Source organism: Aphidius gifuensis, linkage group LG6 (genome assembly GCF_014905175.1).
Source record: "Aphidius gifuensis isolate YNYX2018 linkage group LG6, ASM1490517v1, whole genome shotgun sequence".
NCBI classification, from domain to species: domain Eukaryota; kingdom Metazoa; phylum Arthropoda; class Insecta; order Hymenoptera; family Braconidae; genus Aphidius; species Aphidius gifuensis.
The window spans coordinates 9513565-9532060 of record NC_057793.1 but is presented as its reverse complement, the minus strand read 5'-3'; the positions used below and the strand labels follow the sequence as shown (position 1 = coordinate 9532060).

The 18496-nt window shown below is 23.7% G+C and overlaps 4 protein-coding genes across 10 annotated transcripts in view; 2 read left to right on the top strand and 2 right to left on the bottom strand.

Moving 5' to 3' along the window:
• Positions 1–323: 323 nt before the first annotated feature.
• Positions 324–1993, bottom strand: LOC122859395 (serine, glycine and glutamine-rich protein-like). Of its 2 annotated transcripts, none has more exons than XM_044162961.1 (2): positions 1702–1993; positions 324–1222 (listed from the first exon to the last, which is right to left on the bottom strand). In XM_044162961.1, exons 1-2 carry the CDS (start codon positions 1856–1858, stop codon positions 936–938), a joined length of 444 nt encoding a protein of 147 aa, XP_044018896.1. In that variant the 5' UTR covers positions 1859–1993; the 3' UTR covers positions 324–935. The 2 variants fall into 2 exon arrangements, with proteins under 2 accessions (XP_044018896.1, XP_044018897.1); XM_044162962.1 differs by having other exon boundaries at positions 1714–1993.
• Positions 1994–6819: 4826 nt separating this feature from the next.
• On the top strand, positions 6820–8189 carry LOC122859792 (annexin B11-like). Its single transcript, XM_044163477.1, has 5 exons — positions 6820–6912; positions 6985–7155; positions 7220–7742; positions 7801–7982; positions 8063–8189. Exons 1-5 carry the CDS (start codon positions 6820–6822, stop codon positions 8111–8113), a joined length of 1020 nt encoding a protein of 339 aa, XP_044019412.1. The 3' UTR covers positions 8114–8189.
• Positions 8184–12119, bottom strand: LOC122859393 (annexin B9-like). Of its 5 annotated transcripts, none has more exons than XM_044162956.1 (8): positions 12031–12119; positions 11785–11851; positions 10871–10936; positions 10022–10681; positions 9687–9863; positions 9089–9620; positions 8760–8941; positions 8184–8683 (listed from the first exon to the last, which is right to left on the bottom strand). In XM_044162956.1, the coding sequence occupies exons 3-8, from the start codon at positions 10886–10888 to the stop codon at positions 8633–8635; spliced, it is 1620 nt and encodes a 539-aa protein (XP_044018891.1). In that variant the 5' UTR covers positions 10889–10936; positions 11785–11851; positions 12031–12119; the 3' UTR covers positions 8184–8632. The 5 variants fall into 5 exon arrangements, with proteins under 5 accessions (XP_044018891.1, XP_044018893.1, XP_044018894.1 ...); XM_044162958.1 differs by having other exon boundaries at positions 11934–12057; XM_044162959.1 differs by lacking the exon at positions 10022–10681.
• A 351-nt stretch (positions 12120–12470) lies between these two features.
• Positions 12471–18496, top strand: part of LOC122859392 (calmodulin-binding transcription activator 2-like) — a 47515-nt gene continuing 41489 nt past the window's right edge. For both annotated transcript variants that reach the window (XM_044162954.1, XM_044162955.1), the window contains exon 1: positions 12471–12778. The gene's annotated coding sequence lies outside the window, so the exon portion shown is untranslated. The remainder of the gene's footprint in view (positions 12779–18496) is intronic.

The following is an 18496-nucleotide window of genomic DNA, read 5'->3' as shown; positions in this document are numbered from 1 at the left end:
AATCAAAAAGAACATAATATTGATATAAAAATACTCGATTCAAATATAATGAAAATAAAGTATGTCATTAAATATAAAAGAAATATAAAAAAATATTAAAAAACCAAATAATTCTGCTATTGTCATGTTCTAAATCTATATCTGTATATTTTTTAATGATTATAAAATTAAAAAAAATTTGTTCGTATGACTAATTGATAATTTTAGTATCAATAACTGCTTCATGTTTTTTTGTTTTTTAATCGTTTCATAAAAAAATGTAAATTATAAAAAATTTATAAAATATTATTAATTAATGAAAACTTTTATCCAAGTATTAAATTTATCTATAGATCCAATGCGCAGAATAACGGCCGCGCAGTAATTTAATTTTTTTTACTATGGCCCATTAGAATTTTCGCTGAGCCCATATCAACATAGGCTTTTGAATACTGCAGTCGGTAACAACGAGCATCGCGGCAAGTAGTAGATAAAGAATTGCTATGGTGCATTGTAATTTTTAGATGAAGACATTCCAATTTTTTCAACATAACTATTGTAAAATCTACAATATGCACAGCAAGTTCGACGCTGTGCTCAAGCAAAAATAAAAACCTATAAAAATTACTATGGTACATTGTAGTATTAGAAAAGAAGCATAATAATTTTTTGAACTTAAATTTGTAAAGATTCCATGTTACGTTGCAGTTTTTATTTTATACAAAGTAAAAAATCGAAATCTCAAATATTGCTATGGTCCATTGCAATTTTTTAATCACAACATTGTTTTTTTTCGTAATATTTAATGTAAAAAATGTATTAGTTGACCGATGTTTCTTGAATACTGTGGGACCGTAGTAAAATTTCGTGAAAATTTTTTTCCGTGTAAGTATTTTTTGTCTATTGAGAAGAGACCTTTATTTGTAGTTGAAAAATATGTGGTTATTGATTGATGATTAATCACATCCACCACCACCACCACCAGAATCGCAGCATCCTCCACTATCACCACCACCACCTCCACCTGAATCGCAACCACCACCACCACCTCCTCCACCGGAATCGCAACCACCACCTCCACCGCTGCCACCACCAGAGTCAGTTCCATAATCACAAGCTCCACTTGAACCATATGATTCATATCCACCACCTCCTGTATCACCTCCATCATAGTCATAAACACTCGATCCCGTTGGATAACGTCCCGTTTCGATATCATTCGATCCTGAATTTCCATAATATCCTGAAAATAAAAAGTCAATTAAACAAGTTATGAAATTTCATTACACAAATTTCGTTTTATATAATAATTATTAATAATAAATTTTATTAAAAAATTTAGATTAAGTTTTTTTTTTTTTTTATTATTCAATGTTTATTATTTATTTGTTTTTTTATTTATTATATATTTATTTTATTGATAATAAAATCATTTTAAAATAATACTATTTGTGTAGAGTGTGTTTTTCAAAAAACATTTACTACTAAATGACAAAGTATCACGAATGACAAAGAAACACCATAACATACATAACATATAGAATGATGAAAAAGTATATATAAAAAATTAAATAAATTAAAAAAAGAACAAAAATATAGATAAAAATTGAGTAGGTTAAGCTTCTATTGTCTATGTTACTTAATATTTTTATAAATAATTAAAAAACTAAAAATAATTGTATTATAATTATTTTTTTTAAATACTGAAAAAAAAAAACATACTTGTTCTATTACTTCTATAATTTGAATAGGAAGAACTTGAAGATGTCCATCTTTTCTTTTCACTCTGTTGTTTTAAATACGTAATTACTGTCCACAAAATAAGCATAAACACAGCAAAAATAGTTATTACAAGAAATATATCAAAGGACTCGTTCATGATAACTGATACGACTATTTCTATGCTGTTTAATTGAGCTTACACATAATAAATATAATTAAAAATATTGTAGTTTATATTATAAATAAAACGTCAAATTTATGTCGAGGCAAAGAAACATACTGGCTACTGAAGAGCTGGCTGGGCGTCGAAAAAGAAACCCAATGCTCATTGATGATGTCGAAATAATATCACGTGACTAGTAGGGAAATATTTTATAGAGTTCTATAGCATATTCTATAGAAACTTGTACACATGTGTGCTATCGTCTTTTCTCATCTCTTTTTGAATATCTCTCTTCAATTATTAACATTTATACTGTCTGTTTATTTGTGATTAAAAATTTATTTATTCAAATATTATTGTTGAAGCAATATATTATTTATAAAAATTACTTTGTAGTATTGAAAAGTAATATGACTTTTTTTTATTATTATATTAGAATTAATTTTATTTTTAATTAAAAGTTATTTTCTCAAAGTACAGGTGAATTAAAACACTGTTAGTCCAGTGCAGCAGTTTAAATTATTTGAAAAAATAAATAAAATGCGTGTTAAAAATTTTCATTTTTTAATAGTATTAATGATATCAATTTAATTTAAAAAATTATCAAGTTGTTTCACAATAAATCGGAGGTTCATCTCAAGAAAATAAACTAAACTGTACCGAGGCTTTTGTTTCTCACTATTGTGTCTTCCACTTGGTTGTTTTTCTGAAATTTAAAATTGAAAAAAAATTATAGATTTACTATACCAATAGAAATAATAAATAATTTTTTTTTCTTTGTTTGTTTACAGGTTCATTGCATTGAAGAGTTCTATTGAACTTATCACTTAAACAATTGAAATATTAATTTAAAATATTATCGAATTTGTTTATAAAAAGTACCATGTAAATACATTTAGTTTTAGTTTTTTTTTTTTTTTTGTAAATTATAAATGAAAATAATCAAGTTTTAATTTTAATTTAATAGGTAAATACATGTTCAATAAAATTATTATTATTGAATGAAAAATTTTGCTATTGTGTGTTGTTAAAAAATTTTATTTTTATATTATTAAAATTACAAAATAAAAAGATTTGATAAAAAGCGTTATCAATAATACTGTCACATTTTTTTTTCTCTTTAATTTTTTTTGTAAAATAATTTATCTACTACGTACTATTAATTTTCCTGAGTTTTTATTTTATATAATAAAATGGCTAATTATTTTAAATACGAAAAAATTTTTGCTCAATCGTCTATATTCAATAATTTACCCCGTTTTTCTCACAATTTACTGTGACTCACTTTATTTTTCCCCGAGTGAAAAATGTTTTTTTTTTAGATTACTCCGTTTTTTTTCTAACGTTTACAGATATATTTTTTCAATTTTCATTGAAATATATATATATATATTAATGCGATTACAAAATGAAAAAAAATTTGTCTATATATTACTCATACATAATTTTATTATCAACGGCTGCTTGATGTTTTTTTTTGTTTGTTTTTAATCGTTTTTTAAAAAATTTAAATTATAAAAAAATTTATAAAATATTATTAATTATTATGAAAAGTTTTATCCAAGTATTAAATTCATTTAAGTATTTTTGTCTATTGAGTAGTCTATATTTTTTATTGGAAAGTATGTGCAGATTATTGATTAATGATTAATCATCACCACCACCACCATCTCCTCCGCAATCACCACCGGAGTCATATCCTCCACTATGACCACTCAATTCCAATTCACCAACTTCTATATCACCTTCATAACATCCAAAAACTGAAAAATAAATGAAACAAAAAATATAAAATTCCATTATACAAGTTTCGTTTTATATAATAATTATTAATAATAAACTTTATTAAAAAGTTTAGATTAGGTTTTTTTTTTTTTTTATTCAATTGATATATTCTATTGATATATGAAATCAATCTAAAATAATACTATTTGTGTAAAGAGTGTTTTTAAAAAAACATCTCTAATTAAATGACACAGTTTTAGGCCTAGAAACACCATATAGCATAGATAATAATTAATAACATATACAATGATGAAAAAGTATATATAAAAAACTAAATAAATTTAAAAAAATAAAATAAACGAAATATTGATAAAACTTATATGTTGATCAGTCAACTATTGTCTATGTTATACTTAATATTTGTAAATAATTAAAAAAACATACTTGTTCCATTATTTCTTCTCCTTCTTTTCTTTTTTCTCGGTGTCAGTAAATAATTTAAACATTGTATACAATTAATTACTGCCAAAAAAAAAAATGCAAAAATAGTTATAACTAAGAGTACTTCTAAGATTTCTAAGGTTTTCTTCATGATAACTGATACGACTATTTCTATGCTGTTTAATTAAGTTTACATATAATAAATATAATCAAAAAATATTGTAATTTTTATTATAAATATATATCGTCAAGTTTATTTGAGGCGAAGAAACCTACTGGCTGATAGTGGCTACTGCTGGTGCTGGTGTTGGTACTGAAGTGCTGGCTGGGCTTATGTCGGAAAAAAACCCAATGATGTTGAAATAATATCACGTGATTACGGAAATATTCTACAGTTTCATAAAATCGTGTCTGTGTTATCGTCTTTTCTCATATTTTTTCAAATCTCTTCATTCAATTATTAACATTTATACAGCTGTTTGTTTATTTGTGATTAAAAATTTATTTATTTTAATATTATTGTTGAAGAAATATATTTTTAATTATAAATTACTGAGTATAGTATTGAGAAGTAATATGACTTTTTTTATCTCATGTTTATTATTTAATTTGTCGAAAAAAAAAAATGTCTATTGTCATTATATTAGAATTGATTTTATATTTAATTAAAAGTTATTTTCTTAAAGTACACGTGAATTAAAACACTGTCAGTCCAGTGTAGTTTAAATTATTTGAAAAAAAAAATAAAATCCGTATTAAAAATTTTTATTTTTTAATAGTAGTAATGATATCAATTATCAATATAAGTTGTTTCATAATACATCGGCAGGTTTATCTCAAGAAAAAAAAATAAACTGCACCGAGGCTTTTGTTCCTCACTATTGTGTCTTCCACTTGGTTGTTTTTCTGAAATTTAAAATTAGAAAAAAATTATAGATTTACCATACCAATAGAAACATCTATTAATTTTTTTATTCCTTGTTTGTTTACAGGATGATTACATAAAGTGTCTCATTGAATTTATCACTTAAACAATTAAAATATTAATTTAAAATATTATTGAATTTGTTTATAAAAAGTACCATGTAAATACATTTAGTTTTTGTTTTTTTTTTTTGTAAATTAAATAAAAATAATCAAGTTCTAATTTTAATTTAATAAATACAAGTATCTTCAATGAAATTATTATTGTTGAATTCAGAATAAAAAATTATGCTATTGTTTTAAAATAATCGTTATAAGAGACTAAAAAATTTTATATATATTAATAAAATTAAAAATAAAAATATTTGATAAAAAGCGTTATCTATAACTGCCACATGTTTTTTTCTTCTTTAATATTTTTTTTGTAAAATAATTTATCTATACCACGTAGGTACTATTTATTTTTCTGAGATTTTATTTTAAATAATTAAATTTCTAATTATTTTAAATACGAACAAACTTCTACTCAATCATCTATATTCAATAATATATTTTATCTTGTTTTTCTCACGACTTGCTGTGACTCACTTTATTTTCCCCGAGTGAAAAATGTTTTTTTTTTTAGATTACTCCGTTTTTTTTCTCTAACGTTTACAGATACGTAGATTTTTTCAATTTACCTTTTTTGCAACAGGCAAATTCATCAAAATACGTTTAACCAAATAATTGACGTTAAAAAAAATAAATAATCTTGCTATAATGTTTTACTATGATAATCATTTCGAGGATAAATATATTTTTTTTTTGAAATTAACAATAAAAAAAAAAAAGCTTCGTATGACTAAAACACAACTTTTTGATAACATTCCGATAACATTTATCAATACCTCCGGGGTTTTTTTGTTTCAAGTCATTTTCTATTTTTGTCCAACTATTTTTTTTACGACTAAAAAAATAAACTTTATCCTCTGTTTATTATTATTATTATAACTATTATTATTTCTTATCTACAAATTTAAAATAAAAAAAAATAACCATTTGATAAATTATTTTTAAAAAAATGTAAATATTATTTAAATCAACATTTATTTATAAAAATTATTTTTTAAAAAATAGTTAAACATTGTATAAACAAATTAAATATTTATTTACAAAATTTACGATCAGTATATATTTTTTATTTTAAAAAATAAAAATAAAATATTTCCTGATTTTAAAACATCTATATTGTTTGTCTGTTGTACCGTGATAAAAGACACATAAATAGCTAGACCAATCGATTTAATCACCTGAGCAGTAGCATAATATAAATATTTATTATTATATATATATATTCTTATTATTTTTGTGTGTTTTGTGTATACGTTGAATTTACCTTGATACGTCATTAGACAATTAGAAACGCTCTTTTATGCGTAGACAATCCCTCTCTTTCTTAAATCTTTTTTTCAAATACCAAGAATGTTTTAAGCTTGACGCACGTTGTAAGGTTTATCAGTTGTCCCACATGGTTTTTAGTAATTTTCAAGCAGAAGCATAGGACATTCGAAACAGTCAACACCTTGTCTTGGTTGTCTAAAGAGTAAAGCAACAAGTTATCAAAGGAATACACACACACACACAGGTATAAAAAATAATAATCATTTAAATTTATCTATTTTCTTTAAATATTTTATTGTTATTTATTATCAATATTATCATTTTGTCAACTTTATATTGTCTATTTTTTAAAATCCTTTTTGTCATTTCGAAAAATTTCTATCACCAAAAGTTTATTTTATTTGAAAGTAAGAGTTTGATTTTTCTGTTGTAAAATACCAACTTGAAATTTATTTGGTAATAATTGTTTATTAATTTAACAGATAATGGATAATACAGTGAATAATGAAAATGAATTGGAACCAGAACGACCACCTCATCCACCTTTGTATGAACAACTCTATCCAACAAGTCATCAGGTAATATAAAAATATTATCTGTTTATTTGTAAATGATTCTCTTAATGTTTAACTATTTATTTTTTTTTCTAGTTGTCACCAACAGTTGTACCATATGATGGTTTTGTGGCTGATATTGATGCCCGAAGTATTTTTGATATAATTGAAAAATCTGACAAAATGTCATTGATCATGTTGCTCACTAACAGAAGTAATTTACAACGAGTTGAAATTTGTGAAAAATACAAATCAATTTATAACAAGGTAAATTAAAAATCAAACAAAAAAAATAATTAAATATTGTAATAATGTCATTTAAATTATGTAGGATTTGATAGTTGATTTAAAATCAATATTATCTGGTGATTTAAAAGATTTAATAATTTCAATGATGACTCCATTACCAATTTTTTATGCAAAAGAACTTAATTTATCAATTGATGGAACTATTAAAAATGATTCTGTTTTAATAGAAATTCTATGTACATTATCGAAAAAGGAAATTAATATTGTCAAAAATGAATATAAAAAATTGTATAATAAAGTACTTGAAGAAGATATACATGATACATGTACTAAATTTAAAAGACTAATGGTATCATTGTGTTGTGCAAATCGTGATGTTAATATGACAATTAATATTGAATCAGCAATTAATGATGCTAAAAAACTTTTAAATTTTGATACAAATAATAATGATGCTAATGTATTTAATGATATTTTTGTACGACGTAATGAATTACAGTTGAAAAAAATTTTTCATGAATATGAAAAGATAAGTGGACACAGTATTGAGACGACGATTAAAAAAGAATTTTCTGGTGATATGAAAAAAGCACTTATTTGTATTGGTATGTTTTTAAATTTATAACGTTAAATTAAGTTATTAATATTCATTATTTTTTACAGTCAAGTGTGTTAATAATCGTGCTGTTTTTTTTGCTGAACAATTGTATAAAAGTATGATAGGATTAGGCACAGATGATCGTTCATTGCAACGTTTGATTTTAACACGTTCAGAAATTGATATGGGAGAAATTAAACAAATTTTTCAAACACAATATAATGATACACTGGAAAATTTTATAATAGTCAGTATTTTTAATTTTTTTAATCATTAAAAAAACGTATATTTCATAGTAATGATTTTTCTTTTTAATGTTTATTGCAGGATGATTGCTCGGGTCATTATAAAAAGTGTCTACTTGCACTTATTAATTAGAAAAAAAAATATATAAATGATTTAGTTGAATAATTTATAATGATAAATAAATAAAAATATTAATTTTCAATTGATATTTAATTTTTTTTGTTTTATTTTAACACCGAAAAAACCCTTTACAATGTTTTAGTTCAAGCAGTGAGTGCATTGAGAAAAAACTATCAATATAATAATTCGTTTTTCAAAAACTGGCATAAAAAATTAGAACATTCCAACATAAAATGAATGAAAAAATATATGTATATTGTTTAATAAAATATTTCTTATATTGGCATGTTTTTTTTAACAAAACTTTTCGCAAAAATATAGTTGAATATTATCAAAACATTCATTGGTAAATTTTTTTTTTTTATACTTAATTATTCCAGGCAAGAATTTTAAAATATTTTTCAAGTTTTATAATAATTATATCACTGGGTTTATTTTTAAAATTTTCTCAGAGAGGATCCAGTTGTATTTTTTTTTTTTTAGTATCTGATTAAATGCTTTTATTAGGCTGCCAATGTTGTTGATGATTTTTTATGAAATTAATGCCAAAAGACATTTTTTGTAATGTCCTGAACAGTCATCCTAAAATGTAAAATAAAAAATAATTAATAAAAGTTAATTAGATAATAATAAAATAAATAAATTTGTGAATATTTACAGATATAAAATCTTCAAGAGATTTTCCATATTGAAGACTGAATGCTTGTTTTATTTCACCCATATCAATTTCTGAACGTGTGACAATTAAACGAATAAGAGTTCTGTCATTAGTTCCGACTCCAGCCATGCTTTTGTATAATTGTTCAGCAAAAAATCCAGCACGATCATTAACAATCTTAACTATAATCGAAATAAAAAAGAAAAATATATTAATTTATATTATTTTACAACAAAATCAAGCTTGTGTTCTTAAAAAATTTTAATACTTTATGTTTCATTTACTAAAATTCAATAAAAATATTGTGTTTATTATAAAAAATAAATTACCAATTGCAAGAAGACCCTTTTTAATATCACCAGAAAATTCATTTTCAATAGCTGTTTGTATATCATGCCCAGTTATATTAGCATACTCTTGAAAGATTTGTTTCAATTGTGGTATATTACGTTGTACTAGAATTGAATTAAAAACAGATTCTTCAGTACCAAAAACTAATTCACCAGCTTGAAGTAATTTTCTAGCATCATTTAATGCATCAGCTTGATCAACATTAAATGTTTCATCACGATTTGCACAACAAAGTGATATCATTAAACGTTTAAAACTTCCAGATGTATCATCACGTAAATCATCTTCCAAACTTTTGCCATACATCACTTCATAAGCATTACGAATAACTCGAATTTCATGATTTGACATGGTACACAAGACAGAAGTTAAAACACCTTCTTCTGTTCCAATACCAGCCATTGCTTCATGAAGTTCTTTTGCATAATATTGAGGCAATGGTGTCATCATTGCAACAACCAAATCTTCAAATTTTCCAGACAATTCAGATTTAAGATCTTTGATTAAATCCTGAAAAGAAAAAGAATTATTATTTAATATTATTTATTTATTAACAAATAAATAAAATTTACATACTTTTCCATAAAGTGTTTTAAATTGATTTGCAATTTCTTGTCGTTGCTCATTGGTACGATTACAAATCACATTGATTATTGACTTTTCATCTGTTCCAAATCCTTTCATGGCTTTTCGCAAAACTTCAGCATCTTCTCTAGGATCAAAATCAGGATATGGAACAACTGTTGGTGACACCTGTAATCATAAATAAATTTATATTTTCTTTTTAAATTATAAATAAACAAAAATAAAATTAATAAAAAAAATAAAAAATCAAGTCATTCATCTACAAAAGCCCAAAATATATTCTTAAAATATATATATTTTAGATAATAATATTTTAAGTATATTACCTTTTGTTGAGTAGTCATTTTTTGGGTCATTCTACCGTATGGGACATTGTTATACGAATTGGACATCATTGGATTGACATTGTGTTGGCCTCCTGTACCACCACCACCACCAGCAGGATAACACACACCACTGTTTTGAAAATCAGCTGGTGGTTGTGATGAATAAGAATGATTTTGTTGTGTTGGATAAGGTGATGTATGATGTTGTGGAGAATTTTGATAAGTTTGAGGAATTTTTGGATAATTTCCAGACTGTTGATGAGCAAAATTTTGTTGTTGCTGAGGATAAATATGAGCTGGTTGTTGTTGAGAATAAATAGAAGCTGGATTTTGTGCTTGTGGATAACCAGGATTTGGTTGATGTGCTTGTGGATAACCTGTATTTTGTTGTTGAGGATATCCAGGCATTGGTACACCACCGTGAATTGGATAAGGTGTTGAATTTGTTGATGGCATGGGCATTTGTTGATTAATATTTTGATAAGGTGAAAATGGTGTTGGCATACAACCAAATGATGATGGTGGTGCACCAGATGGTGGATAACCATATCCACCTGTGGGTTGTGGATAAGGAGGGCCACCAGGAGCTGATGGAGCTCCTGGAGGTGCCCCAAATGATGTTGGTGGCCTCTGACCTGGGAACGGCTCAACTGGTGGACCCTTTTGTATTTTAAAATTCACAGGTTTTTTTTTAAAGAACCATTATTTATATAGTATTAATGAAAATGAAATATGAAAATTTTTGGTTGTTAATTTTTAACTAATAATTAGACTCTTGACTTGATTCATGCAATTTTTTAAAAATAATGTTATTGAGTTTAATTTATTATTATTATTTTTTTTATTTACCTGATAACCGTAGCTCATGTTGATGATTTTTTAAATAAACTGGTTATTTGTTGTTATTTATATAATCTGCAACAAACAATATATATCAAATAAAATTAGATGATGATTGAGATAAAATTATAAATGACTAACTTGCTTGTTAAACAATATACAAAAAAAATAATTTAGACTGGTGTGGTTATGTACAATTAGGGCGGGTAATAAACTGTATATGTATTCCTTTTAAGCAATGACATACTATATAGATATAAAATATTGAAGTAAATATATATTGTTCCCCACTACAAGTTAAAGTGGGAGTTAAAATTGCCAACAAGTCACGTGGATACATTTGACATATATGTCAATTCAATTAATACATTTTCAATAAATATAAATAGAAATTGGACAGCATTATTTAAATTAAATATTATTATTTAATTGCAAAATTTAATCAAAATTTATCTGATTGTCGATGAAAAAAATTGGCAAATGTACATAATAAATTAATTTCTACTGAATTTAATCATTCATTTTAGATGTTATAATTTTTACTAATTCAATAAAATAAATTTTTTAAATATATAAACAAAATTACAAACCATGATGAATGAATATTCTGATCATACACTCGTATCGGATTACGTACTTGTGTTCATGTTTCAATAGAAAAAAAAATACGTTCACAGAATAATAATAATAAAAAAAAAATATATAATTATTCTCGGAACAGCAGTTACACATTAAATGCACTAATGTCGTCAATTTTATTTTTCATTTTTAAAAACATCGTTAAAAAGTTTTTATTACAACCCTATGAAAATATAGATTAATTTTTTGCTTGAGATAAAAATAATAAAATGTAGAATAATAACAAGAATATGTCAAAGAAATTATTAATATTAAAAATTTAAAAAATGAACATTTGTACTCACCAAAGAATGTCTTTGAATTTAGAATATTATCTCTATTCAAATTCCGGATTAATAATTGATATAATATCTAAAACAAACAAAACAATGTCATTAACTGTCAATAGTCAATCTGTCTATTTTATATCATTGACAATAACAAAATAAATTACAAATAACAAGACAGTTAATTGATGTGAGAATATAAATTGTCAAACTACTTGAAGAAAAAATTATTACAACAATCACAACGTTATTAATAATAATTACCCAATTATCAATGTTGAATGACGTGTTATAATTTTATGAATAAAACAAATTTGTTTTTTATTTTTTTCATCAATGTGTGTGTGTGTAATGGCTTGTTTATTATTATTATTTTGAAACGGTTTAAATATTTTTTTCAGCCATATTGTACCATCGGTCGGTAAAAAAGTATGAATTCAAATACTAAAAAGAGTAAATATGCGAAATGATCATTTGAAATTTTGTTTGAAAAATGCAAAAAGTATTTACTAATTTTAAAATTGATCTTTAATATTTTATTGTTTTTAAATTTTTCTTTTTATAAGTGGTTGTTATTATTGTTTATATATAGTATTATAAATTGTCGATAGAATACACTTGTGTCGAAATATATAATGACGCATGCGTATTTTATAATAATATTTTCCGACATCTGTCATGGATTCCAATAATCGTATCCGCGCCAGGTCAGATACGCGGAAATTCATTATTTTTTTTAATGTGATTATATTGTGCAATAAATAAATATTAATAATAACATTAATTTAATTTAATTATATTATTATAAATGTGTTTTTAAATTGTGATTGACTGTCATGAATAATGTGTCATATTAATTTGAGTTAAACATTGTTGAGTTACAAAAAAAAAAAAAAAAAAATTCTTTTTTTTTTCTTTATTTATTTTAGTTTTTATATTTTTTTTTAATGTCAAAATGAGATTTATTAATATGGGCTACTACTTTCAATCTGTCATGCAAGCTATAATAATTGTAAGTTTAATAATAATTAATTATTTAAATTAATTATTCATTTTAACTTTGACGTTCTATTTTTTTTTTTGAGTAAAATTATTGAATTTTTTCGTAAAATAATTTGTTGAATAATATAAAAATATAAATAATTATTAATTAAAGTATAAAATATATTTTTAGATAATTTTTAATTTAGTATGCAGCTTTATTTTTAGTTTTTGTATAATTAATTTTTTTAATTTGGATATTATTTCTCATGGTTATATTGCAACTATTTTTAGATTCAAGTGTGAAGATATTTTTTTTTTTTTTTCGGTTTATATTTTATGCATGTGTATTAATGATACTGTTGAGTCAAGCAACAACTATTTAAAATGATATGATTAAACATATGTGAATCACGTTTATATTTGATTAAAAAAAAATTCTTTTTACATTCAAGAGATTGCTTATCATTTATCGTGTTGTTTTAAAATTACCCTTTTTTTTTTGTAACTTGAAATAAATATAAGAAAAATCTATATTTATTTTTAAACTCATAATTATTATTTTGCTTTGTTATTGTTAATTTATTTGACTTTAAATGACTTATTTATAAATGAACAAACAAACAAAATAAATTACAGTGATAAAATTACTTTAAAAATAAATTTTAGTAGTTTATATTTATGCAAATTATATACATTTAAAATAATACTAAAAACTGATAAAAAGAATTTTTTGGCATGATATTATCAAGACAGTTAGATAAAAAAAAATTATTGTATTTATATATATTTAAAAATAAAAACCTTGGCTAACCTTATCGTTAGCCACTTATCACAAGTCTTGGAGAAAACAATTTTTTTTTTTTTTTTTTTCAACTAATAACACTATAAATTTATTTTTAAAAATACAAAAATAATATATTCATAAATTTATTTTAAATTTAATGATTATTAATGTTATAAATTTTTTTTTTCTTTTTTCATGAATTTTTATTTTTTAATGCAATCATTTTTTAGTTGACTTTAGTATGCAATTCTTTATTGCACCAGGTGTTCAATAAGAATTAATGACTCTTGTCATGAATGAATTAAAACACGTTATTGCCAAGCATATACTTAGAAGCCTCTTAATAAAATCCTCTAGGCCACTGAAAACCTTCAATAAATGACAAAGAAATACTACAAAATCATATTTTTTTTATTTTTAAATCGCCTTTTTTTATGATATCATAAAAACAAAAAATAAAACAGACGTCAAAGTTATAATAACTATACGTTATTTATTGTTTTTCAATAATAATTTTTCAATACATTTATTGATCAATAATGAACACATACAAGTTCCAAAATTAAATAAAAGTACAGCGAAAAAAAAAAACAAATATAAATATTAAATTTTTAAACATTCACGAGTATTGAATCAATATTTTCCCAAAATGAAAAACTCATATTTCTAAATTTATTTAAACCTTTCTTTTTTAATTTTTAAATGTCGTTTTTTTTCGAAAATTTTATATGATAAATTAATATCTACATCATAAATAATCCCTCGAAACGTTTTTCTAGAAAAATTGATAAAAACAAACATAATTCATTAAAAACATTAAAAAAAAAAAAATTCAACATGCCAAAAAGTAAAATGAATACATGTGCGTGTGTGTGACACACAATACAAAATATTTTGACGTTTAAAGCCACGTGTCATCACGCAATAATAGCAGCACAGTACATTAGCTTTAAAAAAAAAAAAATTAATACAAACATATTATCATAAAAGGAAAATAAAAATAATAATTGACCTGTCACCATCTATGTCATCCTTTAAAAAAAAAAAAATGAAAAGTATATTTATTTTTCAATTTGATTATTAATTTTTTTATAGTCTTTCATTGTTTGCCATCTTGACAAACATGTATAATGTTATCGAAAACCTCACCTTTGTATGTAAACATAGAAATACTAGACAATCGTATATTAATTTATGTCATAAATTATACTATCAACAGTTACAATCATAGTGTGTGTAATTCCTTATCAAAGCAAATTGGCGTTGCTATACCTTAAACGTGATTATATGCCATGATAAAATACGATTTATCTCGACATTTTGTGTGTATGAGTATTATTATTACACAGGTATATAGAGAGACACTGTGATGCCTGGTTAAATAGAGTGAGAGGGTTAAAAATTATTTTTTTTTTTTTAAAAAAAAGGTAAATAGTCAATGGGCGTGCCAGACTGATGATGATGATGATAGACCAATTGACAATTAGTGAACACATAAACATACGCACAAGAGTCAAGCAATAAACTGATGTGTAATTTTGTTTTTTTTTTTTAAATTTTTTTATCGTTGTGTAATTAAACTGACGGTTGACTCTATCAACCTCCCTTTTTTTACGCCCACTGATCTTGGGAATATATTTATATTCACAGGGGTTATATAGATTTTGACGTTGAAGTAATTTTATTTTTTTTTTGTTCGTATTAGGTTTTTTTTTTTTTTTTCATCAATTAAAGTGAAAAAATAATCCGTGATGAGTGCAAAAAAAAAATTTCTAGTTTTTCATTTATTGAAAGTATGTCGTGGAGCGGGAAAAAAAAAGGAGCAAAGGCTATTTTTAATGAAAAAGAATAAAATGAGGAACAAATTTCAAATGAAGTGTATAATTTTCTTAAATTAATATTAATATTAGTGAATTTTTTTTGTTTATTTTTTCGCTGAAATTTAATGAGGGTTTCTTTTTTAAAAATGGGAAAATTTAACACTTGGAAAAATGTTAAAAATCTGATATTAAAAAAAAAAGTAATTAATTTATAAAATGTTTAAAGTATTTAAATACTTTAAAGTCATTTGAATATTAATTTGAAAATAAAAGGGTTTTTGAATGCTATTATTTTACCAAGCAAAAATAAAGGTCACAGGGATCCTTTTATTTTTGTTTTTCAAGAATTAAAAATAGGCTAATTTTCTTGCGTAAACAACAATATACAATGCCTAGAAAAAAATGGTTTTAAAAATATAAATTCAAGAGAAATAAAGAGGCTGGTCTTGCAAAATATTTATTCAAGATTTAATGAATGATATTTGAAAAGTAAAAAATTCAGAATTATATAAATGAAAAAAAAATAAAATTTTCAATTTAGATAAAAGAGTCATGATATTTTTTTGATTGAAATTAATTTTAATAAAACTTATTTGAAGAAGAAAAAAAAAAACAAATCAATCTTAAATGCATATAAAAATGTTTGATCATAATAAAATTGTTATTTTATGAAATTTTTTTCCTTCGAATGATTAAATGTTGAAAATTATTGTTTTTTCTAGAAAATTCATTTTGGTACTGAAATCTTGTATTATTTTAAAATTGGCTATATATAAATTTATAAAAAATAATAATAAAATAAAATAATGTGTAACATATGTATATTAAAATTGTTTTTTTTTTTTTAATACAAAATAAAAAACTTGTTAAAAACGACAACTCAAACGTAACTATATATTTGGGGTAAATTTTAATTGACGTATTTTTTCTTATACACAGTGAATTGAGCTTAAGCTGGCAGCCAAGTCAGAAAACTATATGGGGCATACTTGGTGCCATGCAATTTTTGAAACTTTATTTTAAAAAGAGAATAATTAACGTGCGTGCATTATCTTAAGATAGAAATGAAAACTCGCGGAAACGGGGTGGTGGGCGGTCCTTATACGTTCCGGAGGCCCGGACGGGTCTGAAATTTTCACTGTAGCTTCTTGCCTTCTTCCAATAGCTATACACAAAAGCTCCAATGGTTTTTATAATTTTTCCACTCATTAATTATCGAAATGTGGTTGGAACTCACATTTGTTGTTTTCTTTTTTTCTGTTATATACATATTTTGAATAAAAATTGTTTATTGGCCAAGATACAAAAAACCATTATGCCTATTGGATTATACATGTTATTAACAATATATTAAAAATTTTTACATCCAAAATATTGCTTGGATAAATTGATTAAATTAATCAACAACAAAAAAACAGTAGAAAAAAGCCGAGAATTTTAGTTGTTAAATTGTTTTAAATAATTTATTCGAGCGATATTCATATATATTTTAGATGGGAAAAATTTTAATATATTGTTAATTACATGTTTAATCCTAATGCTAATAACCTTCTTTCGAACAGCATTCAGCAAGAAAAATAAAAAATTTGCAAAAATCCAAAACCTAATGGAATTCAGGTATAAATTTATACATCACTTGCGAGAAAATATTAACTCCGGCGGCTACCTCCTTAAGTCCTTGATAATTCAGCGTCATTTGATTTTTGTTGTAGATATTAATTGAAAAATTGGGTCAATTACCAAAATTTAACACTGCAGAAAAAATAATATTATTAAAAAAAAAAAAAGTTAATTAATATTCAATAAAGATGTTCTTTGAACAATTAAAAGTGCACAATACGGAGAAATTTACGGGGACATTTTTGGATTTCACACACACAATTGTGGCTATTTAACCACCGCTCATTCACCGTAAGTTTTTCCGTAAACTTCAGTATAAATTTCTCCGTACTTCCCGTAAATTCTCCGATAAACACTGTGAATGTTTATATAGAGATACCGTTTCATCAATCCAGGACGTATATTTATAATTATTTCTAAAAATTGTTTATTAATAATTAAAACTATTTTAGAAACATGATGTCGATTACTATTCTTGCCATAATTTTAATGATATATTAATCTTATTGCAATTTAAAGTTTTTCATTAATCATATACCAAAATAAAATTTTGATTTTAATTGTTTTTTAATTTCATATAATCATAAATACATATAGCTAAAGTTTTTTGCTAGAAACATTTTACACCAATGAAATTTAAAATTTTCTGTTTATTATTATTATTACACATAATCTAAATAAATAAATAAATAAATAATGTATAAATAATGTATAATGTATAAGGTTCTGTTGTTTCTATTTGATAAATATGATTATCAAATATTAACTATTTTCATGGTTGTCACTGTTTATAGAAAAAATTTACGAAATTTACGGGAAAATTTCTACAGGTTACTAGAGAACTTACGGTAAACATGCAATGATTATATAGCCACAATCATGTAAATTTTCTCCTAAATTCTGTAAATTTTTTCGTAAACAGTGCCAATAACAATTTCGATTACAAAATTGAATAAAAAAATTCAAAATTAACTTAATTTGTTATTTGTATTTTCATTTCAACAATTATTTTTATTTGAAAATTCAATTTTTAACATAAGAAATATTTTTCTTTCTGTATATTTTAACAAAATTAAGTGGTTGTTAAATATTTTCGGATAATTAATATGCTCTTTTTATGATTCTATAAATGAATTGATTATTCAGGAAATATGTTCAAATTGTGATCAAGATATTGGCAATTTAGTTTCATGTTGGTATAAACGATTTCCGGTGTAAAAATATACCATTGTGAAATAAAGCATATATTGGTAAATCGTTTACTTATATACTTTTCGAAATTTCTCAGGAAAATAAAGCTTCCGTCGTTCTTAACACTAAAGCCAATCTTTTAAAATTATCTTAAAAAGGTATATGAAAATCGATTTGATCTTTAAATAAAAATAAAAAAAAAGAAAAGTTTTTTTAATTCTCTTTTAAATGTAAACTCAATTTCCTTTAGTAAATAGCAAAAACTAGAAAAAATGAAAAGAAAAAAAAATTGAAAAGTTAAAAAAGAAAGTAATATCCTTTATAAAGAATC

Excerpts from the sequence above, each read along its gene's own strand:
- LOC122859395 (XM_044162961.1), bottom strand. The coding sequence starts at position 1,858 with ATGAACGAGTCCTTTGATATATTTCTTGTAATAACTATTTTTGCTGTG. Across the intron at positions 1,223-1,701 it reads TTATAGAAGTAATAGAACAA|GATATTATGGAAATTCAGGA; the intron begins GTATGTTTTTTT and ends TTTTATTTTCAG.
- LOC122859792 (XM_044163477.1), top strand. The coding sequence starts at position 6,820 with ATGGATAATACAGTGAATAATGAAAATGAATTGGAACCAGAACGACCA. Across the intron at positions 7,156-7,219 it reads ACAAATCAATTTATAACAAG|GATTTGATAGTTGATTTAAA; the intron begins GTAAATTAAAAA and ends TAAATTATGTAG. Across the intron at positions 7,743-7,800 it reads AAAAGCACTTATTTGTATTG|TCAAGTGTGTTAATAATCGT; the intron begins GTATGTTTTTAA and ends TATTTTTTACAG.
- LOC122859393 (XM_044162956.1), bottom strand. Across the intron at positions 9,621-9,686 it reads TTAAAACACTTTATGGAAAA|GATTTAATCAAAGATCTTAA; the intron begins GTATGTAAATTT and ends TTTTCTTTTCAG. Across the intron at positions 8,942-9,088 it reads AAAGGGTCTTCTTGCAATTG|TTAAGATTGTTAATGATCGT; the intron begins GTAATTTATTTT and ends TTTCGATTATAG.